The sequence below is a fragment of the Sphaeramia orbicularis genome, chromosome 14 (genome assembly GCF_902148855.1).
Source record: "Sphaeramia orbicularis chromosome 14, fSphaOr1.1, whole genome shotgun sequence".
Lineage (NCBI taxonomy): Eukaryota > Metazoa > Chordata > Actinopteri > Kurtiformes > Apogonidae > Sphaeramia > Sphaeramia orbicularis.
Genome location: NC_043970.1, coordinates 30,096,820 through 30,120,810, shown reverse-complemented (window position 1 = coordinate 30,120,810; position 23,991 = coordinate 30,096,820). Strand labels below are relative to the sequence as shown.

Sequence of the window (23,991 nt, the reverse complement as noted above, 5' to 3'; positions counted from 1 at the left end):
CAGTATGGACTACAACCGCTGCTGCTTACAAACCATTATGTCATACTCGTCGTACTCGGAGAAATGTTCGTCAGAAGTCTTGACATTATATGTGCAAATGTCATGACGTAACTAGTTATAGATGCAACAAATTAAGGAGGTTGTAGAAATCCACTCAATTTTTGCCAAAATGAATATAAAGATAGCTTTGCAGCACCTGGAGGGTTCAAATTCAAACTTTTTAAACCATTAGGGTCCAAATACACAAATAAATGAACCAAAGACTAATAAAAGTGGGTTTAGCACAATATGACCCCTTTAAGTAATGTCAAGTCTATTATATACACTTTTTTTTAGATTCCATATATTGTTAATATATATTTTGTATAATTATATGTTAGATATTTTGCACTTTTCCCTAATATTTGCCTTATCTAAGCTCATTTATCAGTTAAGTATTTGTACAGCTGATGTTCCTTCACTTTGTACACATTTGTTTTCCATCTCCATCACTGGCAGCTATGAGAGAACATAGCCTGAGGGACAACACAGTTTGGAATTGCATCTCATTGTTTTGTATTTTTCAGTTTGTCATAGCCTTTGAGAAGACACATTTTTCATGAAGGGAAAATGTATTCTTTTTCCCCCCGTGTTTTCAGTATGGTCCATCGTCAGGTTCGTAGGTAGTTGCAGACGGGTTACCCTGAAGTCAATGTTTCACCACGGTTTATTTTTTAAAACAAACAGAAATAATTTTGCATATATTTTTGTTTATGAAAACACTCAACATGAACATGTAAGTGGACTACTTGATTACTAGACGTGAAATAAAAAGGATTTGCTTAGAAATGATCCATATGAGTCACAGTGACTCTGTAAGTAGCTTCCACTGTGTGTGCAGGCAAAAAGAAAATACAAACTTGCAGATTTTTGTTGTGTTCATGTCTAGGCTGCATTATTCCAATGTTTTCCACATAGTTGCTTTGCATCTCAGTAAATGCATCCATGTGTGAAACATTTTTCCTTTTGGCAAGCAGTAGGTGTTTAAGACACTGCTCTTTTGTTGTTGCACTTGCCTTAGTTGCTTATTCCCTTCCCTCCTTCCCTGCTTTCACGTTTCTGTCAAAATATGTACTTGTGTCCTTACCTAACTTGCCTTTGCTCTCGGGTTCTTTTGCTCGCTTTTGCCAGCTGGAAGAAAACAGAGCATGAAGTATTTATGAAGGCCAGGTTTACCTCTGTCATAAAACCATGAGATGTCTGCCCTCAGCTCGGAAAGGATTGTGAGATCTCCGGCCTTTCTGGACAGAGTGAGCTCCAGCTCAAGCACAGAAAATTAAACTGATGTGGCTGAATCAAGGGCAGCAACACTGGGCAACTAATGCTGGTGTGTGGAAGAGAGTCTGGTCACTCAGTTGAAATTAGTGAGTGGGTTTTATAAAATCTGCTAAATAGAATCAGCTCCTGAGTACATAGAGCTATGGCAGATTCGTCCTTTTTTTTTTTTTTTTTTTTTTTAAATAAATAACTGCTGTGTTCTCTGTTTGTTAGCTGTAGTGCTTTGTACACACAAGAAAGGGGCTATCATAGGAGAAATTCATCTTAGATGTTCTGTCACTACTTCAACAGCGTCTGTTAACACCTTTCACACCCCAGAATCCCAGATGCTACTGGACGCAGTAAACATCCACATCTTCCTCCCATCACTGTAACACACCAAAAAGACTTCCCTCTCCCATCTAACAGCTTGTCACTGTTACCATACTGTCTCGTCTCTGTCACTACATGCTTAAACAACATCTAATAAAACCACAGAGAAATAGGTGGTATTATGCTGACCTGACACGAAGGGGTGATTTGGACATCAAGTTTGTGATGGCAGCACCAACAGCTGCCCACTCTAATTACTGTATGTAAATGACAACAGCCCTGCCATAGCCGTCCTCTGTGGTGCGGGGTAATTAATTTCATATCTCCCGATCAGAAATTCCTGTCCTGAGGTGGTTGTACACTGAATACAAAGGTAGCTCCACCCTCTGCAGGGGTTGCATTCAATTTGCTCACAGCAGGGATCTTCTCACCATCAAAAGAGAAAGTTTAGTTCACAATTATGTTTACACACATGCACTAGATTATTTCCTCCACCAACACACAGCTGTAACAAAGCAGTAAAATAAATGGATTTATCACCATAATACCAGAACTGAGTGAACCCATTCACAGACAAAAATATGTTTTTAATCCAGGTTATTTACATAATAATATATGCTCTGCATAGTTATTATTACAAAGAATAAAGTTTGGTAAATGGTGGTAAGATTTATTATCTTAATAACTAGGGCTACGAGCATTTTCCCCCTGAATGAACCCATTATTTTCTTCATTTATTAAGATAGCACTACTTATGTTATTTTTTTAAAACCTGGTTTTATATTACATATTCATAATCCTCTTTTCCTGTGATTATCATACATTCTACATGATGGTGTACATTAATGAAACATGTTACATGCTTTATATAGGTATATAATACATTATTCTACAACTGTTATTCTTGCCTACATTATTCTAAAGTTGCAGTGATTACTTAATTATTTAGTCAATAAAAGGTAAAAAAAAAAAAAAAATTCTGTAATTCCACCTTCTTAAATGTGAATATTTTGCTCCTACTCTGTGGAAGTAACTAAATATCTGTATTTTTGAGTGAAGAACACATCTTAAGACATCAGATTGGGCACTGAGAAACAGTTTTTCACCATTTTTGACATTTTATATATCGAACCATTACTTTATTAAACAAAAACCAAAACATCAATCCCAACTATGTATGTTGTATTATCATAAGTGAGAAAAAGACAGGGAGGAAAACTGGTAATGAAATTATGAATAGATTTTCAAATGGCATCTTTATGGCATCATAGGCAACAGACAGTATTTCTCACATAGTTCACAACAAAGGGAAGTACACTGTAATTTTGTTTTCCCCATCGCTTTTAATGTTCAGTCGAAAATGTTCTGACTTGATGACTAACATGTATGAGAGTTAGTTGTTCAGACCTGTAATTACTTTTGAACATGAATTTTCAGTCGCATTTCACTTTCCCCTTGTAATTCAAAGAGGCTTTAAAGATAAATCACATACTGCATGGTTAAACCCCCTCACCTGTTTTCTTGTTTAAAAGGACTAATGTATAGTTTTAGCACATGGCAATTACCATTTTTTCATAGGAAAGAGCAGTTTAATTTCACTGTGGATGCTAGAGGCTCATTTTTCATGCCACATGTAATAGTGTTATAAAATGTTGATAAATCACATCAAGATGTAATTTGGATTTGAGATGCATGCTGACGGAAGGCGCTAAAAAAAGGTCAATCCAAAAGAGAAAGGTACAGGACTGTGTATGACATGTTCTTGAGAAAAAGGAAGGAGTTTGTGTGAAAATTGTCACAGTGGGAGGAAGAGTCCTAGAGAGAGGCCTGATGCACTTGTCTGATGCTGTATGTTCGCTTTTGTTCCAGGAGATGACTGACAACATTTTGTTTTTCATGTTGGTTCTTGCCAAGAAAAATAACCTTCCCTGCATGATTTTTAGTGCATTTGTATTTTATTACGTTAAATATTTTTCTCTCATGCTCGCATATATTTCACTTGGTTTGGTGATGTGTTTTCTCCCTCAAGGATACTGTGAAAGAATACATGGCTGCTTGACAAATTCATAAAAACCTTTTGAGAAGATCGAACTCTTGACCTTGAATGGTTTTTGCAATCACTAGGATGCCACCCTGCTGCCTGACACTCAGTCAGTCTGAGAGGCTGCTGTATCCAGCTGTGTAACCACCTGCGTAACCTTATGGACACTAACTGGTCATGGCAAAGCTGTCATGTCCTGTGAAGTCTTTTGTGTCTCATTTATGATCCCATGAGTTAGACGCATTCGGAGAAATGAGCTTCACGAGGTCACATTTTAAAGTAGAGGTCAAAAGATAGTGGGCTCTTAAAGGCCGATATAATAATGATAGGTAGGAGCAGGAAAAGGTAGGCAGCTGATTTATTAGCCAATCTCATCTTTGCCTCTCCCCCCAAAACTTTTGACACTGAAAACACAGACATTAGTCATGCCTGAAATTATTTCTTCCACTTTATTATAAAACAGAAAGCTATTGACCTGTAAATCAAACTCAAACGCCTCCATGAATAAATGGTAATAAGTGAACATCAGACTGATGACTGATTTTTATCCTTTAATCAAATCCTTTATTTCTGTCAAAGTCAGTATTTCCATGTTGGAAGCTTAACAATAGCCATCAGTTAGTATCAGCACCAGCTTCTGTTTAAAACATCCTATCTGTGTCTTTACTTCATTATGCTGTAGCTACATGGGACCATTTATAACAGCTAAGGGGCCTTGGAGGAAGTGATTTGCTGTGGCTGATGGGTGATTTGCCACAAAGGACCCCCACAAATATTTACCAAATAAAAGATTTTATAGTTTTTGTTTGAGATACAGTAGAAGAAACATTTATTTCTCACTAAAAGGTGACAAATCTGAACTTTATTTACCGTTGCCACTTTATTCCACTGTTATACTGTGAATTTTGTGCATATTAAGAATTTATTATATATTTTTTTATCCTTTTCAAAAACAAAATGTTGCATATTTTTTTATTGTAGTTGTATTGTACCCTACTTACCGTTTATATATTCTACTTTAGATTTTATTCTATATCTTATGCTAAAACCGAGACCTGGGTAATGACATTTTATTCTATCATGTACCATTGATCGAGTCTGAGTCTGATCTATAGGTAACTTAAAGACAGGGTTTCAATAAAAAAAACAAACAAAAAAAAACAAAAAAAAAAACCCTAAATTAGAAATATACATTTATAAAATATACAATACGTTTTTTTAAGCCAAGACTCTTTATTTGTGGTGAAAAAAAAAATGCAAATATATATTTTAGAAGATTGTATCAGTGCAGCAGGGGCATTGACTAGTGTAAGAATTTGCCTAGTAGAATGAATCACATTTATCTTCCTAAATCTTAAATCTTAAATCTCTCACAAAATGTTACTTATACATTAATCTGCAGTATGATCTGTGCTGTAACACACTATTAAGTATTTAATTCAAATAAAAAGGTAAACTATACCACATGTTCCAGGTCACTTGTACAATTACTCAAAACACGTTTTAGAAACAGTTTCTTTTTACTCTTTAACTTGCTTCCATGTCTGCATCAAATTCATTGGGTTCAAAAGGTGATTCTTCTAATCAGGACAATACACTGTCTCTATCCACTTTGTATTCCTGTATTCCCTGCCATACATCATAGCTCTACAGCTCAGTTGAGCAGCAGTCCTGGTATAAAGGTCAGTTGCTCCGGGCTGTCCGTCTGTCTGCCTGCATCTCTCTCTCATTCTCTGCTTCTTGAATGCCTAAATAAGAAAGGTTAGTAGACTCAGCTGCTCTTGCTTAAAAGGTCATGTTGTAGACGGGAAGCATCTGCGATTCTCTTATGTGTATTATTTGTCCGGTAGTTTGCTGTAGCGACAGGTAGTGTAGGTGAATGTCATGAATACCGTCATTGGAAGCACAGGTGTGTGCATTGGAGAAAGGTAGTAGTTTGAAGTTTTGGGAAATGTTGGGTGCAGTACTTTTGTGCAGTGGGAGTCTTGGTGTCTGCAGGGAAGCTCTGCAGCCAGTCTTTATCATTAGCCGGTAGATATGTCAACTGGGAAGTGGAGGCAAGACAGCTTCACTTTTCAGGGTGAAATGGTTTGTATTCAGCGGTCCCATTCAGAATATCTAGGGAGATGGCAGGTGTGTAAATTAGCTCTGCTTCAGTGCCTCTATAGGAAATTATTTTGTATAATGATGCACTGTTTGTTTAGAGACAGCTGTAAATTTCAGTGCAATAGTCACCATTCCCAAAGAATCAGGTGTTGCATGGCTGAATGGTACATGTCATTTCAAAGGCTTTACAGCTACTGTTTATTCCAAGATAAGTAAAGAAAAATTAATTTCATTATGTCATTACTTCAAAATGTCATACAGAGGAGGACGTTGTTGACCTCGCTTAGCTTCATCTTGTCAGTCAGTCCAAGTGGAGGGCAATTAAACTGACCCAACACTCAATGAGAGATAGAGCGCCACTGAATGTGAGTAAGGAAGCACGATCAAAATAAATTTGAAAGACTAGGAGAGCACCAGGAGACAGGAGAGAATATGAAAATGAGAGACAAAGAAAGTAGAAATGCTACCTTCGGGGATCAACTAGAAGAGGACATGGCGGGGGGGAGGGGGGAGGGAGGGGGTGCTAGAAAGGAGGGAATTGAGTGGAGTGGATGTGAACTGGAAAAGATAGAGCAGGAGACCGAAAGTAGGAGAAAACGTTGGAGCTGAAGTGAGGGAAGGAACTAAATTTAGACATGGAAATCAGGAGAGAACAGCTGCCTCCTTCCCTCAGGAGATACATTTAAATCAGGTCTGGGTGGCCAGAGGGGAGAAGGGAAGAGCCTACTCTACTGGCCAATTAGGCGCACAGAGAACTGCACTGTTCTAATATAACCATCATTGTGCCCCCTTTGGCCCTTTCAGTCCCACTGGACATGTTGCACCAGACACTGACGCTGGGCTTAAGCAGTGGGATCCCCAGACTATTGTAACGTTGTCTCGACACTAGCGAGAGGAGAGGAGAGGAGAGGAGAGGAGAGGAGAGGAGAGGAGAGGAGAGGAGAGGAGAGGAGAGGAGAGGATTATATCAAAGGCTCCTTTTTGTTTGTTTGTCTGTCAATCCTCATATTGTTAATAAAACTTGTACTTGCCAATACTTCTATACTTGAGGCTATTTCGTTAAAATAAAATAACATAACATGAAAGAACTGAAGGCAATGTGAAAGCTGGCAGATAATGTTTGTATTATTTGGATTTGTCCACATATTTACAACTTGCAGTCCTGTACAATTTCACAATATGGACACAAATACATGTCACACCTACATCATGTTATAAGGGAAATATTATCATAGTAAAAATGTTTATCCCAGTTGTTTTCAATAATGATAAGTGTCCTATTATTGTTTCCTTTAAGTTCAAGGGCTGATTTTTTGATGATTTTTTTATGGTAAGAATATCACAAAGTATTTCAGTAATCTAGAGGTAGAACATCAAATCCATCAAGTAAAATTAAGTAAAAATATTTTTGCATGTATAGATGACAATGTAATCAAAATTAACCCAAAAGATTAAAAAAAAGAAGAAGTTTATTGCAGTGATATTTATTGCAATACAGAATAATGTATTTATCATTATGGTTTTGTAACTGAATTCACTGTGTCCCAAGACTTTTGTCCTCATAGTGTTAGTGCAGTGGTGTTATGATTTTAATAAAAATTTGCATACATATAAAGCAAATTCAGTGCATTCTGGCAAGTACCAATTATCCTGAGTGCCATGTGAAGCATTTTCCCATCACCATTAAATCACTCAAGACTCTTGTTGTCTTGTTTGTCAAAAGTCAATCATTGGTAGAACAAACCAGCAGATGATATTTTCAGCAAATCCTCAATGAGCTTCCTCTTCAATGACATTTTGCACCATCACATCCACTATAATAATGAACAAATATGATGTATTAAGATTATGTCATATCATGGAGCACCTCAATCTGAAATCAGACCTCATTTTTTAGCTCGGCATTTAACGATTATCTTACCATTGTGGCCAACACAAAAGACTGTCTGTTGCCTAACTGCATGGGCGAAAAAAATGAGAAAAAGCAAGTGATTTAAAGAGAGGAAGTAATAAAGAGAGCAGGGGCAGGCGCAGGAGAACGGTAAATCATTGGCAGATCATGCCTCATCCAAAACTTTCATGAATAAAACATATTTCTAGCCTCCCATCGCTGAGATCCATTTTTCCTCCGTTTCCCCTACTCTTCCTGCTCTATCTCTCACACGCATGATTAACCTCGGGAGGCCTTAATCAACACTGGAAATGACCCATGCTCCTTGACTTACCTCTCCTTTCCTCCTTCACCTCATCTTCTCTCCTCTCAACATGTTCTTCATTTCAGGTCTCATGGTGATGGGCTGTGCCTCACCTGCAGTAAACAATTACTGTCTGAGAATTTGTTTATTTTGTCCTACCGGTGTGATCATTAACCGATGTGGATAAAGCACAAAAATGCCTGCTGATACTGTGCAATGCAACATATTATGTTTGTCAGTGTGGATGGAATAGTATAAAAAAAAAAAAAAGAATCATATCAAAATTGAAGCTCCAATATTCAAAAATAACCTAAAACTTCCTACTTGTGTCTTTCCTTATATGCTTTTTTTATGATCCTCACCAGGAGGCATGGTGGTTTAAGAAGGTAGAGCTCGCTGGAGATGAATAATCTTTCTTACCTAAGCCTTTATTCACCTAGTCTTTAAAATGTGTCCTCTGGGGATGGGGACAGGGATAGATTTGTGGCTATTCGTGTTCTCAGCTTTCCCTCATACAAACTCAACACAGAGACCAGACTGAGCTGTCCATGGTCCTGAAAAAGCAGCTACTGTATTGGCAGAGCCAGGAGAATGTGACCTATCCATGGTGCTGAAAATGAGCTCTCCGGGTTTTGGTTTTACAACAGTATTTAACAGCACACAGCAGTAGAAGTCAAGTCTTTAATATAATTTGGGTGGATTTCTTAACCTGAATTTCCTCAAACCTTTTCTCATGCAAACCATATTTCTTATTCGTGTGCTGTTTTGCGCCTCACTTGGTATCTCATTTGTATGGTGTTTGTTGTCCTACCTGTAAACCAAACAGATATACCATCTGTTTCTATATGTCTTTATCTTTGTCTTCCTCCTTCTGTTTCTTCCCAGTGCATCTTCATCTCCTCTTACCCATGTCTCTTGTTTATTATGTTGTAGGCCTCAGTGGTCAGTACCCTCTGGTCCAGAATATGACGGTGACAGAGGGTGGGACGGTAAACATGACCTGCCGTGTGGAGTACAATGACAACACCTCCCTCCAGTGGTCAAACCCAGCACAGCAGACACTCTTCTTCGGGGACAAGAAAGGTAAGTTTAAGACTGAGTGACCCTCGTACACATGTGGCAGGAGCAGTACACTACAAAATATTCAGTTTGTTAGGTCTGTGCTGGCAGAACTACAATGAAACACAAAGAAACATTTTTTTTAGGTTGGTGAAAAATCCCCTCCATATTCCTCTGTATTTGTCAGCTGAACGAGCTGCTGCTTTTCTTTTGCTGTGTCAGAGTATCTGTCGCACACATTTCATTTGACTGTTTCATTTTCACTGTGTTGTGCTGTATTGACAGCATGCACAGGCTATTGAAATCTTAAATACATGGCTTGCTTTCCTTCTTTAAAACCTCTAAGATGTGGCATCAGTTATTTTTAGCAGCAATTATTACTTACTTTCAAGTGGTTGTTGAAATCAAGTTGAAGCATCAGAAACAGCCCACTCTCCATCAAAGTCATAATTCACCCTGCTGTGCAATTGCCCTTCTCTGCAACCTTGCAGTACTTAGCTTGTGCTGATGCTAGCTCAAACAATACAAACTAAGTTTCACTTAAAAGAACAAACCTTGTCACCTGTGTTTTGAATTGTACAACTCTGTGGCCTTGTGTATTAAAATGACATTCAATAAACTGGATAAAAACAATCAAAGGTCCACTTGAACATTTTAAGCAAGAAAAACATTAAAAACCATTTCAGTAAGTGGTGCATGTGGCTCATCAGCCAATTTTCTATGAAGTATGGTGTGTGTTTTTATTGCTACAAAAGACCAAAATGAAGAAATAATATCACACTAGTTAGATGGTGCAGTGGAAAACAGTAGACAGTAGTACCACTTAAACACATATTGTAAATGAGTCAACTCATTTGACCCACTTGATTTTATTATTTTCAATTTATATATTAAGAAGAGGAAATTAAATGCCAAAGTTCTATTACTGTAAAATTATAATGGCTTTTATCATCTAGCATGCATAGAGACAACTGGCAGGAAATGCTGTTTTTTATTACACAAACCTCTATTCAATGGTTTATTTTGGCAGGGGGGGCCTTCCAACAGTGTTCACTGAAGTCCAAATAAAGTGGATTCATGGGTGTTTTTTTTTGTCGGTTCTGTTGAATTGATTGCACTGTACATCTCTCAGCTGTATTAGTGGAGTGTAATAGAGTATGAATCACACTCCCTTATAAGTGTCTGGATTAAGCACATATGGGATTTACACAGTCTTCTTCCATTATCCTTCTGCCCACCGGGCTGCCTTGTGAATTTGTGTGTTTGTGTTTGTGTACTGTATGTGTAACTGTGCACGTGACCGACTGCACTGTATGTAGTTTTTGTAAGTGAAGCCGTGCATGAGTGCACCATTCCAATTTTCATCCATTCACTTATTTTCACTTACCTACCTTTTCTCAGGAAGAACAGCAGTAAAAGAGCCGCATTGAACATCAAATTCAATTCAGGCTTGGGGGTCTATTTCATGGCATTTCCACTGCCGAGCTCTGAGAGGGGAAATGAAAAAAGCAGCCAAGGACTCTCTTATTATCAGAAAAGCAAAGGGATACTACCGAGGCCCCGGAATTGTGTTGTTGTTTTGGGTTGGCTTTGTCGAAGTGTGCACTTTGGGAGTTGTCTTGCTGAATGTTGCAAATTCAGATGCACATGCTGATGACCGTCTCACACTGAGATGGTGAGTGTTTCCAAAGTGCCACTGGCAGTGCGAGAAAGGAAAGATGTCTCAGCTGCAAACACCTTTGAGCACAGTAGGTTTCAGATTAATTTTCCATGCTGCCTGTTGGGAGGAAGAAGATGGGGATTAGGGCAAGCACGCAGTTGCTCAAAACAACCTCACTACAACCATATCTCACAAACTTTTTGCATAATATGCTCTGTTACGATTAGTCAAAGAAAATAACTGTTTCTGGAATATTTAGGACCTACTTTTTAGACATGACTCAGAAAGAATATGGGTGCGTCTATGAAACTGGTCCCTGTAAACAGGACAGAGGGGCTAAAAATTCAAGCCAGATGTAGACTAATGTTATGAAGCAAGTTTGGAAGCACTTTGGGTCTATATTAAAAGTAAATTTTCTGAGATAAAAGAGAAAAATTGATTTTCAGATAAAACACATTTTTAGATTCTTTTTACATATTTTTTTATACAAAAATCTGCATGTGACATGGTAAAAAAGGACAAGAAAATTACGCACTACTATTTTTTTCACTATCTTTTTATTCCCTCACAGGTACATTTTGGGAATCAAACTAATTATGCAAGGCAGAGTGTTTCACAAAACTGACCGCTGTTTCAAAATCAGTCACCAGTTATTCATGTTTGAATAGGCAGGTTCTGCGTGTAACACAAGTGGACATGATGGGCTACATACAAAACCACATACAAAACCTGGAATGAGACTGCTGATTCATGAAAAACCTGCATGTCTGGATTAGAAAAACCACTAGGATCGTCAAATTTAACACAGTGTCTTTATTTAGAACGGTATATAAGAACATTTCAAGCCATGTTTTCCAGATCAAATGCACTGACACCTAGGTAGCTTTTCATGTCCAATTTGGTCCTATTTTTGACCCCAATACTTTATTAAAAATTCATTAAGTTTGGGATGGCTCAAAGCAAGCATATATTTTTTTTTCCCCATTTATCTGAGGTCATCATTAGGTACATCCTGGGGGGAAATGTGTCTAAATTTCTCTTTTATTATTGGGTCTAAAAAGTTGGCAAAGTGCCAAGTACCAAAATGAACCCAGTTTCATAGAAGCACCCATATGTGACTGAAACATTGCAACAAGATTGACTGATTGATTGATTGATTGATATCTTTATTTCGATCATGTAAATGACAATTTAAAAACAGAAATGCCAACAAATTATAATCAAGAGAATGAGAACAAAACAAAATGGTAACTTAAAACTGCACTAGATGATAACATAATCTAATTTTACACTTTTATCATATAGCATTCTTATGTGCTAAATATTAGCCAAGCCTAACTAATAATAATGATAATGATGTCTGTATTATTGAACAGATTGTTGTGTGCATGGGTTGGATCGCGGAAAATGTCACTTACATTCTCTATTAAAGTCAGCTGAGTGGCATTAGCATAAATGCATTGCTTGTTCAAAGACAGATGCAGCAGCTGACTCCATTACAGTCCTTTGAGTGGAGCCGGTTCCACTGCTGTTGTTGTTTAATGTCAGGGCTAAGGCTCACCTCTAAGACATTTAGTCGGATGAAAGAGTTTCCTCTTGTCTCCACTCCTCTCAAAGGTGCCGCGATGACTGTGAAGAGTTGTTTGAATTTCAAATAAGTCATTGTCCTGGAAGTAGCCAATTTTGTCCTTTCCGTCACTTACTACTGAGAGACTTAAGCTGTGTGAGAGAGATGAGCACTGGGCAAGAGGGATTCTCTCTTTCATACGATTCAAAAGAAGTTAATATCTCTTACAAATTGCTCTTAGGTTTCGCGTAATTCAAGATTTGATAATGGCTTTATTTTCTAGATGGAGAAATTTTACAATGAAACTTAATCACAATTTCTTTCATATTCCCATACTAGAAAGAATCTATGTGTAATTACTTTCCAGGCTGAATTTGTAGGCCTATTTAGTGGACTGTGTTCAAAATGAGCTCCGGCTAAAGTATGGCATTTTAATCATTTATTCAGCTCAGTATTTCACTTTTTTCATTCTATGTTTTTCCTGCTTCTTTCTTAGTATAGTAGAGTTGTAGAAAAACTGTCTGTGTTTACTTCAAACACGTAATTGGTAGAGCTGAACATACGATAGCTGCATCCAAAATAAACATGATTCATATTCCGACTTTCATGTTAGATGCTGGATGGTATGCTGTTTTTAATTGTGACACTTGTGCAGCTGAAAATAGGAGTAGAGGTAATATTTTTTATTCACAAAATTGCTCCAAGTGTCATATTGAGTTGAAATAAATTAGTTGGTGGCATCAGATTTTATTATGTGTGTTATAGATATTTGTAGCTTTCTATGATAATAAAGTTAGTTATTGTAGAGCAGAAATGTTTTCTGGCAATCTTGCACTTAATTATTCCAACAGGACATTCTATTGCACATTATCCTGTGTACCACAAATTAAAAACATAATGAAGGATAAGAATATAATAATACAAAGTAGCTCAAGGATTATGTCATTACAATTATATTAAATACGCTACAATGCAATATTAAATATCTCTTGCACTTACAGTATTCACATGTGATGATGCTGCTGCTGCTGCTTGTGAAATTGCCAGCTTTCCTACCTGTTTGAGGCATCTCTGTACCATCTGCAGATTGATTGAATCTGTTTAAACATTAAGATTAGTGTTATGGGTGAACAGCTCAGGGCTAAGTGATCGTTTTAGGCCCCAAGCTGCTGAATATGAAACTATTTGGTCCTCAGATGTCAAATATTCTGCTGTCTGAATCAATTTGCTGGCTGTTTGCTGTTGTGTGTGTCTGTGTACTTGTGTGTATACTTGTAAGCGCACATATACGTGTGCATGTGGAATGTCAAGGATCCTACCTCCCCAGTATGCAACCATGAAAGCTTTGATGCATTCAGAATATCTGTGCCTGAGCAATTTAGGGGATAGGCTTTTAAAAGTTTTCCAAAGTAAATAACAACATAAGAAATGCCTGACAGACTTTTTATTAAACAGATAGCAGAACTTTTTCTCAAAACTTAATCTTAGCAGAAAGTTAAACTTTTGAGACAGCTGTCTTTTTTTTTCCTGGAATAGTGCCTCTATGAAACATCCTTTCATATCGGCCTGAAGATTGGTACGGTGTTCTCTCTGATAGAAAAAACCTGACTGTAAATCTCCAAAGATCCCTAACAAGTCCCCTCTCTCCAAGACAAGGACCATAAAACATTAGAGGAAGAAAAAGAGGAAAAAGGAGACGGAATGTAGGCCTTGGTGGGATAAAGAAGAGGAATTAAGGAGGCATTTTATGAGAGCTTTCAGACGCAGTTATCACCTCTGAATGACACAGGCAAACTTTCTTATTTGACCTTGAGCATTCTGCGCCTTCTTTCATTGTCACATCTCTTTGCACATGTCTGTGGTACATTTAGTTTTTGATAAAAGCTTTTAGCAAGTATTTACGCTTGCATTGTATTTAGAGGAGCAGACAAGTAATTAAAAGAAGAGCTCTGCATACTTGTCATTGATTGTGTGTTTTGCCTGTGGATCAGAGAAACTGGTGTCAAGCAAATGTCAGCTCTGTTTCTTCTGCTGCATAGGTTAGCCTGTGAGAGAGAATACATTGTCAAATGAAGCGATAGATCCCGTTATTACTGCCTTTATTAGTGGAGCTACTTATCATTTTCAAGGTAGAGAAAAATACCTGAGGCAAAGGGAAATAATTAGCTCACAGTTATGGCAGGCTTATTCATTTTTCTCTTCCAGGAGAAAGTTCTGGAGCACAGAGTTGGGGGGAGAAAGAAACTGTATTTATAATTGAATTGAAAATTAATAGTTGTTTTTCATAGAATTTTGGCTTTATTAAAATGAAGTGGTGGCCGTACAAACATTGTCTACTTTCTTTTCAAAACCTTTCAAAGTCATCTTGAAGGATAGCTGTTGTGGTTACCCTAGAAAAATAGACACTTCCTAATAGACTAGGTACCTGGGCTTCTCCTCTTGAGCTGGAGGGGAAAATGTATCCCTCTGCAAAATACAATAGGGTTTGTAGGCAGGAGCTGTCTCCTCACTGACCTGCTTCTCAGAAGGGCTTAATGAAGTAGGGCTGGTGGAGGTGTCCCACTGAACTCAGCATGGCAGGTAGAAACTGATGAAAGAAAATCATTTCTGTCACAGGAAAAATCTCCACAAGCCAATTATTGTATAGTGTATGGAACATTTTATATTTAAGAAAGCCCGTGCACCTCAGAAAAGTAAAGTAGATAATGGGGGTTGAGGAACGGCTGAGATACAGAATATACATTAAGGTATTCAATAAACATTGCACCCTGTTTGCTTCTCTCTTGCTATCACAACTTCACACACACTTGCAGTTGCATGCACACACAAATTCAAGTCCCCAGACGGGTTGTTGACAAGGAAAAGAGAACAGTCACATCCCGACTCAGGCAGCTGAATGTATATTCTGAAATTTGCACTTTTCTCATTATAAAACTGTGTCACTTGAATGAGCAAACACCTGCCAGGTTTCTATACTAATACATACTGTCTCTGGTTAGATAAAGGGACAGGGGGAGAGGGGAGGGCAGCAGAAAGGAAAGAAGAGGAGAGGAAAGGGCAAGGTATAGAAGGAATCAAGGAAAATAAAGCCATAAAGGGGAAAGTGCAAATATTAAAGGCTTAAAATGAGTGGGTTTAGAGTCATGGTTCTTTACTTATACATGCACCCTGTATGCCCATGCAATAAACACATTCCATATGTAGAAATGGAATTACCTTTTATACTCCTTTTGCATTTCCTTGATGGTATGTAGCCTCGTACACCTGTTGTATACTATTTGTGTATGAATATATGGTTTCAGCAAGTAAACATAAAATACGTAGGTGGTTTGTGATGACCATCTGTATGTTTATGTGGTTCAAACAAAGCTGCAGTGGTGTACTGTTAGCTACTGGAATTAAGCTAAATGTGAAGATCTTTCTTTATGCTTAAAACTTATTTATTCAGACAGGCTTAGTCAATTCCATAGTTTTTCTTTTATTTGCTGCCATTTTTTTGTACCTATGCGTTTTATATATGGGTGCTTCTATGAAACTGGTCCCTAAAAACAGGACAGAGGGGCTAAAAATTCAAACCAGATGTAGACTAATGTTATGAAGCAAGTTTGGAAGCACTTCGGGTCTATTTTAAAAAATAAATATTTTCTGAGATAAAAGAGAAACAATTTTTCAGATAACACGCATTTTTATATTATTTTTATACAAAAATGTGCATGTAACATGGTAAAAAGGACACAAAAATTATGCCCTGCTATTTTTTTTTTTAAATATCTTTTTATTCTCTCAAAGGTACATTTTGGGAATCAAACTAATTATGCTGTTCCAAAATCACTGGTGATTTATTTGTGTTAAAATGGGCAGGTTCTGCATGTAATGCCAGTGGACACGATGGGTTACACACGAAACCTGGAATGAGACTGAGATTCATGAAAAACCCATGTGTCTGGATTAGAAAAACCACTAAGATCATCAAATTTAACAGTTTCTTTATTTATAGCGATATATAAGACCATTTCAAGTGATGTTTTCCAGATCAAATGCACTGACACCTGGGTAGCTTTTCATGTCCCAATTTTGGTCCTATTTTTGGCCACAATATTTTATTAAAAATTCATTAATTTTGGGATGGTTCAAAGCGAGAGTATAATTTTTTTGCATTTATCTGAGGTCATCGTTAGGTACATCCTGAGGGTAAATATGTCTAGATTTTTCTTTTATTATTGGGTCTAAAAAGCTGATACCAAAATTAACCCAGTTTCATAGAAGCACTCTTATATGTATGTGTGAAATTTTAATTGTGTGAAATTTTAACAATTTTGTACAGTGACCTTGAGTGTCCTGAAAAGTGGCTATAACTAAAATGTATTATTATTATTATTATTGTTGTTATTATTTGTGTTGAAAGAACACTCTTTGGATTCCGAAGTCATTTTACACACCTTTGGTTTTATTTCCTTGGTCTTATGCAAAAAAAGAAAGAAATCACTTGGATTTTTCTTGCTAAGATGAAGGCAGGGTATTCTTTGGGCAGTGGCATTGTGAAGTATGGTGAAATGTTAGCCAAAAAAAATGGAAGTTGAGAAACAGATATCCATGGCTTGGAAGCTTCTTAAAATATGTTGCTTTTCCTAAGGTTCAGCTGAGGTACTGACAACAACTGAAGCGCGCCTGAGCACATCAGCAGGCATCAGCAAAACAGTCGTAGAGCAGCCCACAGCAGTGCTTTCAAATCCAATGCAGCAAATGAGATGAAGCATGCAAATGGACCGGGATGTTTTTTTAATACACACATGCAAGCTGCATCTAAGCACACAGAAGACAAAGGACAAAAAAAACAATCAGTTCGTTTCTCTGTAGCCAGTCGTTCGTCAGGCAGTGGGTGCAACAAATATGTGGATGAACTGTATTTACTTTTGCCATACAGAATTTGTGTCTGAAGCTTTTTAGTCACTTTCTATTGAACAGCTTCCCTGAGAATAAAAACGTCACTTCTCATTTAAGCAAAACAAGACGTCTTTGACCTTCTCTTTCAGCAGCTCTGCTCCGTCTCAGTTTTTCTTTTCAACGATGTTCCCTTCTTTTCATTCTCCATATATTACGAAGAAATGTCTGACACTTTTCCCCTTTGTTCTGTTCCTTTCGGAGCACGCTGTTTGGCATCATTGGATTTTGTGGCTTTGGTGCCATTTACTCTGATATCTGATCGGATGTGGATGTATTTGTTCGAACCTTAACACGGTCAGCTCCTCTGAGTCTCTGGTCATAAGCACTCTGACTGTAATTAGATGAGAAATCTCTGTGAATATCAGGCTGCATCGACTTTTGTGAACTCTGGAAGTTGTCATCTCCAAAGGTGCTTTGTATTAGATCTACAGAGAGTAAAGCAATCAAATCTAAAAAATGCAACTCTGTCTCACTGTCTTCTTCAACAACACACATACCCACATACACCTTCTGCTTTTGTTGCGTTATAGGCAGCAAAATACTGTACATGAAGGCAAATAGGCCATTTTGTTACATAAACAAATTCATCAGAATTTGTGCAGTATTGATCAGTCTTTTTATACACATACAGGGAGAGACAGTGAGGCTAAATAAGCAAACGCGTAGCTAGATATTCAGCAAGTTCTCATTTTCAAATAAAAATCAGTCAGTCTTTGATGCAGCTTCTCCGTCCTCTGTGAGTACATCTGTTGGCACTAATGGTCTCTAATGGATGGCTAACAGCAACAGCACCCTTACAGATGGACAGCAAAGGATACATTCCTCTCCTTTTCTTGTCTCTGTTGATATCCAACCTTTTACACTGGTCTTATTTTAAAGGATTACATACACTGCAAGGGCACTGAGAGGATGAAATCTGGGGGTGGACTACACAGTATGTGGAACTGAAAAATTAAAAAAAAAAAAAAAAAAAGAAAGAAATGCGAGCTGCTTGTGTAACAGTGACTACTGATGTTTTCTCACTTCAAAAAATGTCTTGACTATACAGTATATGGACTGTTTTACAAAACATTTGAAGTTTACACCAGACTGTAGTCTAAGTTTGTTTTTCTTTTCAGATTTACATGCATGTAAATGTAAAAAAACTAAGAAAAAGAAGCAAAACACTGTCTCATTTTTAGTGCATGAAGACCTAACTCTGACTCTTACGACTGAGCTGAGTTTAGAACAAAAACCTTCTTATTTAGATCCAAATATTCTTTTTAGATTAAGAGAGGGTATAATTTAAGAGAGCTGTTTGTCATCACAAGAGTATAGAATGGATGTGTTTCAGTTTTGGGAGTCAAAAAATGGATTGAAATTAGTGAGGAGGTGAAAATGAATTGTGCCTATTATGTTTCCAAAAAGCTTTAAACTGTAAAATCTATGGATTGTAATGTAAAATGGTTTAAATGAAACATAAATAAGAAGCTTAATTTAATGTTGACTCACTTTGTAAGAATATGCAGTTCTGTGAAAAAGTTTTCGCCAACTTGTAGATTTGTTATTTTAGCAAGTGCATAATGATATATTTTAATACAAGTTTGTTTTTTTTGCTGGTATTCCAGGTAATTGAGATTATCCCTGAAATATTCTTTATGAAAAAGGTACAGAAGCAAAATAAATATATTCAGTCATGCATTCAAAGTAGAATGATACATTTGCTAGTAGCCTTTCGGTTTCCTAAAGCCACCCTGAATCCATCCCAGGGGGATCCTTATCCAGACACTCCATTTGAACCCACTAAATATGGAGTAACACCACTTCAAACATGATAGGATCACAAAACAACAACAAAAAAAAAAAATCCAGACACACATCTTAATAATCAAAATCACTAGATGTAACAGTGTCTGTGCTCTTTGCTCTGTTAAGCACGCAATGGCAGAGGGGTACTTTTGAGTCAATCTCTTTCCGCTTTAACAAGAGTAAATGCAATGTGTTATATTGTATTTTACACACACAAACAAATCCCCAAATCAGGCTGTTGGGAGAGTTAAGGGGAAAACAAGTAGAGCTGCTTCACGACAGCTAGCGAGCCAGCAGCACCAAATGTATTTTCTGACATTTGCCTGCTCATACTTCCTTGCCCAAAGCAAATAAGACAACAGTTGAATGGGAGTATTGTTTAACTTGTACACATCCACAGGTTAGTGGAGCTGCTTGAGTCGACAGAATGAGGTCTAGTGGTGGGAGGAAGGAGAAAAATGAAGAGATTGACAGAAAGAGAGAAGCGGTAGCAAAGAGAATCTATTATTAGTCTAAAATCTATTCACAATACCTGTCCTTTGTCACAGGTGATGAGGCCACACATGGATATCTGTAAATAAAGATACATGTATATTACATGGCACATAACTATCTTTTCAGAGTGCTATTATTTGAACTGGCAGAGCATTGGACTAAAACTAATTTGGTGGTCTTATATCGACTGTCACGCATGCTTACATACATACACACACAAACGGTAATGTACTGTCAGTGTTGCCATCCCTAAAGATATGTCATGTGTACATATCAACAAGTCATGTCTGCTCACGCTCTGTGAAAAGCGTGTTGTGATAACCAATGCTGTGAGGGACAGGACGGGACAGAACAAATGTAATAATAAACAAACAGCTGTCGTTTAGCCAAACTGATTACAACTCTACTGCCGTTTACTGTAGGTGTTTAGCCTGGAACCGGAAAAGCAAATCTATCCGTCCCCTGGCAGACCGAATGACACGAGATAGTGTGCTTACTGACATTTCCTCACATTTGTCAGTTCTGTGATCACTGCAGCATGCATACACAGACGCAGTGGAAAAAGAATGCAGTTGATGTGCCTGACACTTTCTTTCTCAGCCACCTCAAGGGCTCAATATTTACCAGTGGCTGACGAATTACAGCTGTAAGTAGGTGAAAACAACGCTGATAGCATTTTGATTGGATTTCATCTGTCATGTGTAAGATTTAATAGTGCTATTAGACTGAGAGGAGACTTTAAACAAACTTGTGCTTGAGTTTATAAAGCTTTGTTAGTTAGAAGTTGGAGGCCGTAGAGCAGTAATACCGGAAATGACTGTTAACAGCTTCTATCCCAAAGCCATCACAACACTGAATACAAATATGAACTGATTATACTCATTATATATAGAGTTCTATTTATTTATTACCTCCGCCAAGGAACGGCAGAGTTTTCATCGGGGTTTGTCTGTCTGTCTGTCTCTTAGCAAGATAACTCAAAAAGTTATGGATGGATTTGGATGAAATTTTCAGGAAATGTTGATACTAACACAAGGAACAAATGATTAAATTTGGGTGGTGATTGGGGGGGGGGCCTGATCTGCCTTGGCGGAGGTCTGCGCTCTCCGAGTGCTTTTCTAGTTACCTCTGCCAAGTGTAACGGCGGAGGTTATGTTTGCATTGGGGTTTGTCTGTTTGTTTGTTAGCAAGATAACTCAAAAAGTTATGGACAGATTTTCATGAAATTTTCAGGAAATGTTGATACTGGCACAAGGAACAAATGATTAAATTTTGGTGGTGATTGGGGGGGGGGCAACTGATCTGCTTTGGCAGAGGTCTGCACTCTCTAAGTGCTTTTCTAGTTTGCTATTTATTTACCATCACGCACTTGCACTGTCACTTTACTTGAATTATTTATTGCTACTGTATTGTCTATTGTTACTTTTTATTGTTTTATGGTGTCGCACTTTAAGGTTTAGCTTTTAATCTCATTGTGCTGCTGTGCAATGACAAATAAATTCTGATTCTGATTCTTAAGAAAGACAACATCAGGGTAATTTGTGCAAGGTCTATCATTTGCACATTTCTTAATTTTGTTACGTTCTTTTAAGCACATTTTGTTGAACTTAAAGGGATTATATGTATCGTTGAAATTAAAAACTCAATACAGCAGAGGGAAGTTGTGTACCAGAACACACTTACATATGTCGACCAAAACCACCAACAAATCAACACTGTATCAACAGACTGTATCAGTCACTGAATAAAGTGTGAAGTTTATTGTTTACACACATCTGTACTATGATATCATGACGTTTTTTAATCATTGAATAAAACACCTATAGCTGGCTGGTCTTTATGTAGTGTGCTGTGTTACCTGATAGTTTGGATTATATCATATCTCTGCAGAAAACAGGAAACAGCCACAATAAAACCACAAATCTTAACCTTCTAAATCTATACAAAGGTTTCCATATTGTCTGTGTTGTCAATAGCTGCACTAAAAAACTGTTTTGAATCATACAAGCAAGGTCACAGTTTAGTCTGAACCATGAATCAATAAATGGCAAACTTGCCAACCGTGGTAACATAATCGCTACACACTTTATACCTCCATAAGCTTCATAATCAAACTCACCCATGAGGAAGAAACACTATGGTTTCATCATGTAATTCTATTTTTTTCATGCAGAGCTGTGTCCAGTGGTGAAAACAACAACAGTGCTTCCAGCTTTTATCACTTTGTCATTTTTTGGCTCTGAACCTTGTTTCTTTTGTTCAGTGGTTCGCATCCTGTCTCATTACTTTCTGATGCTATGGTCAAAGGCCCTGTGGCGTTTGTTTTCCTCGCTGTGGGAAACTGACAAACTGACTCACTACTCCCTCTAGTGGTCACATAAATACCCTGGCCTGTCAGTGTAACTTTTTTTAGTATATACAGTGGGGGAAATAATTATTTGATCTCCTGCTGATTTTTTTACCCCCCCCCCCCCACACACACACAAAGAAATGGATAGTCTAGAGTTTATTTTAACCCATAAAGACCCAAACACCCATCATCGATAGGGCTGCGTATCGGCAAGAATCTGGCGATACAATACAAATCACAATACTAGGACCGCAATACAATATATCACGATATATCATGATGCTGTTAAAAAGGACTTTTTTTTATTGGTTTTGTTTCTTATTTAAAAGATTATTTCCTTGAAGAATTGAATTACACCAGAAATCTGCACAAATACTAAACACATTTTTATGTGATCCCAACAGGATCTAATGTTATATCACAAAATGTTCCTGTGTTCAAACTGAAATTCTGTTTTACATGCATTACAGTTTAAGATCCTGTTCAAATGTTGACATTCTATTAGTTCAGAACTAACATCAGAACAGTATTTTAGTTCAATCCCAACAAAGGAACAAACATTATTTAATAAAAGAGTGTTGAATAATAATAAATAAAATATAAACAAAAAAGAAAAACAGAAAAATAAAAATGAACCTCCACAATATCTGCATTTGAATAAATACGTAAAAATATCAATACAGTACTTTTTAAAATCGATACAGTATTGTGAAATGAAATATCGCGATATATTGCAGAACCGATATTTCTTATAGCCCTAATTATCAACCAAAATCATCTACTGATCTAAACTGTTTAATACCAGTTGATCCACTAATCCTATCAATACATGTAAATAACTGGTGTAAAATGCAGTTTGTCATCTTTTCATGGTCATCAGATATGACCCATTTGAACGTTCAGAGGCTCTGTAGTGAATGTGGAAACACCGTCATCTTCAACAATATTGATTCTCCGGTAAAACCCATGGAGTTGGATCAATAACAGTGGATGGAGACACTGGGTTTAACTTCAGTTAGTGATAGATTTGACTGAAAATGTCACTTTTTCCTCAGTTTTTTTTGTGTTTTTGATATAATAACTCTTAACTTTAATTAGAGCTTTTACGAACTTCTATATGATCAGTGAATTAAATATCGGAAAATACATGATTGTCACTAAAAAGAAATGCAAAGCAAAGAGGATAATATTACAATCAATGAGAGAAATCACTTAAGAAATGTTAAATGTAGAGGAAAAATTTATTTGGGACCTGCCACAAAAGTATCACTGGGTCTTTATGCGGTAACAGAAAGAGATAGAAATCAACAAAAAAATCCACAAAAACACATTGTAGAAAGGTTATAAATTAATCTGCTTTACTCGTATACTGTTCACTTCTAATTATTCTCCCAATGATATTTGAAAGAAGAAATTCTACATTTTGCTCCTTTAAGTGAAAGAAGAAGGCTGGCAAATTAACATAAACAATGAGCATAGAACATGTTTTCTGTCTTTGAAACCCAGATTTTTATTATGAACATCTTTACAGGTGCAGTATGGTTAAAATATTGAGAAAAAGATAATTGAACTTTTTTTTTTTATGTAATACTCAACAGACAGCATAATGGCCTTTAATTTTTATTAATGTTTGTAGAGAGGGTACAAAACCTTGGTACTTCTGTATAATTTTTCATGCATTACCATAAGATAAGACTTTTCTTTTATGTGGTTGTACATGAAAGAGAAGATAAACACCTGTGTACAAACAATCATACTTCTTTGCTGCTGAATCCACACACACTTACACACAAACACCTTCAAACCAAACTTAAACAAGATGCATCAGAGTCACTTTGATAGTGAAAGACGAAGCGAAGTAGCCTTGGCTGCTCATATTAAATAAGGTTTATAGAAAGGCATTGTACTTACAAAAGGAAGGTTTCAATACATCTCTTGACAAGCCAAGGCTACATAAATAGACTGAATCAATTCTGTTAGCAAAGTCAACAATCCACATAGTCTTTTGTTGATGTACAAAAAGCATTTGTGCGTTTGGGCTTGTATCTGATGATGTTCCTCAGGAATGAGTGCAGCCATTTTCAAGGTGCCACTCGGTGCAGATTCTTACAGGATCATGGCTGTGACACATGTACTCTGGGTCTTTCAGCTTGTCCA

The 23,991-nt window shown here is 37.1% G+C and overlaps 1 protein-coding gene across 4 annotated transcripts in view; it reads left to right on the top strand.

Annotated features, from left to right (window-relative positions):
- cadm2a (cell adhesion molecule 2a) overlaps positions 1 to 23,991 on the top strand; it is a 259,250-nt gene that overhangs the window by 184,343 nt on the left and 50,916 nt on the right. For all 4 annotated transcript variants that reach the window (XM_030154802.1, XM_030154804.1, XM_030154801.1 and 1 more), the window contains one exon: positions 8,905 to 9,054. In XM_030154802.1, the coding sequence (XP_030010662.1) occupies positions 8,905 to 9,054 (150 nt within the window). The remainder of the gene's footprint in view (positions 1 to 8,904; positions 9,055 to 23,991) is intronic.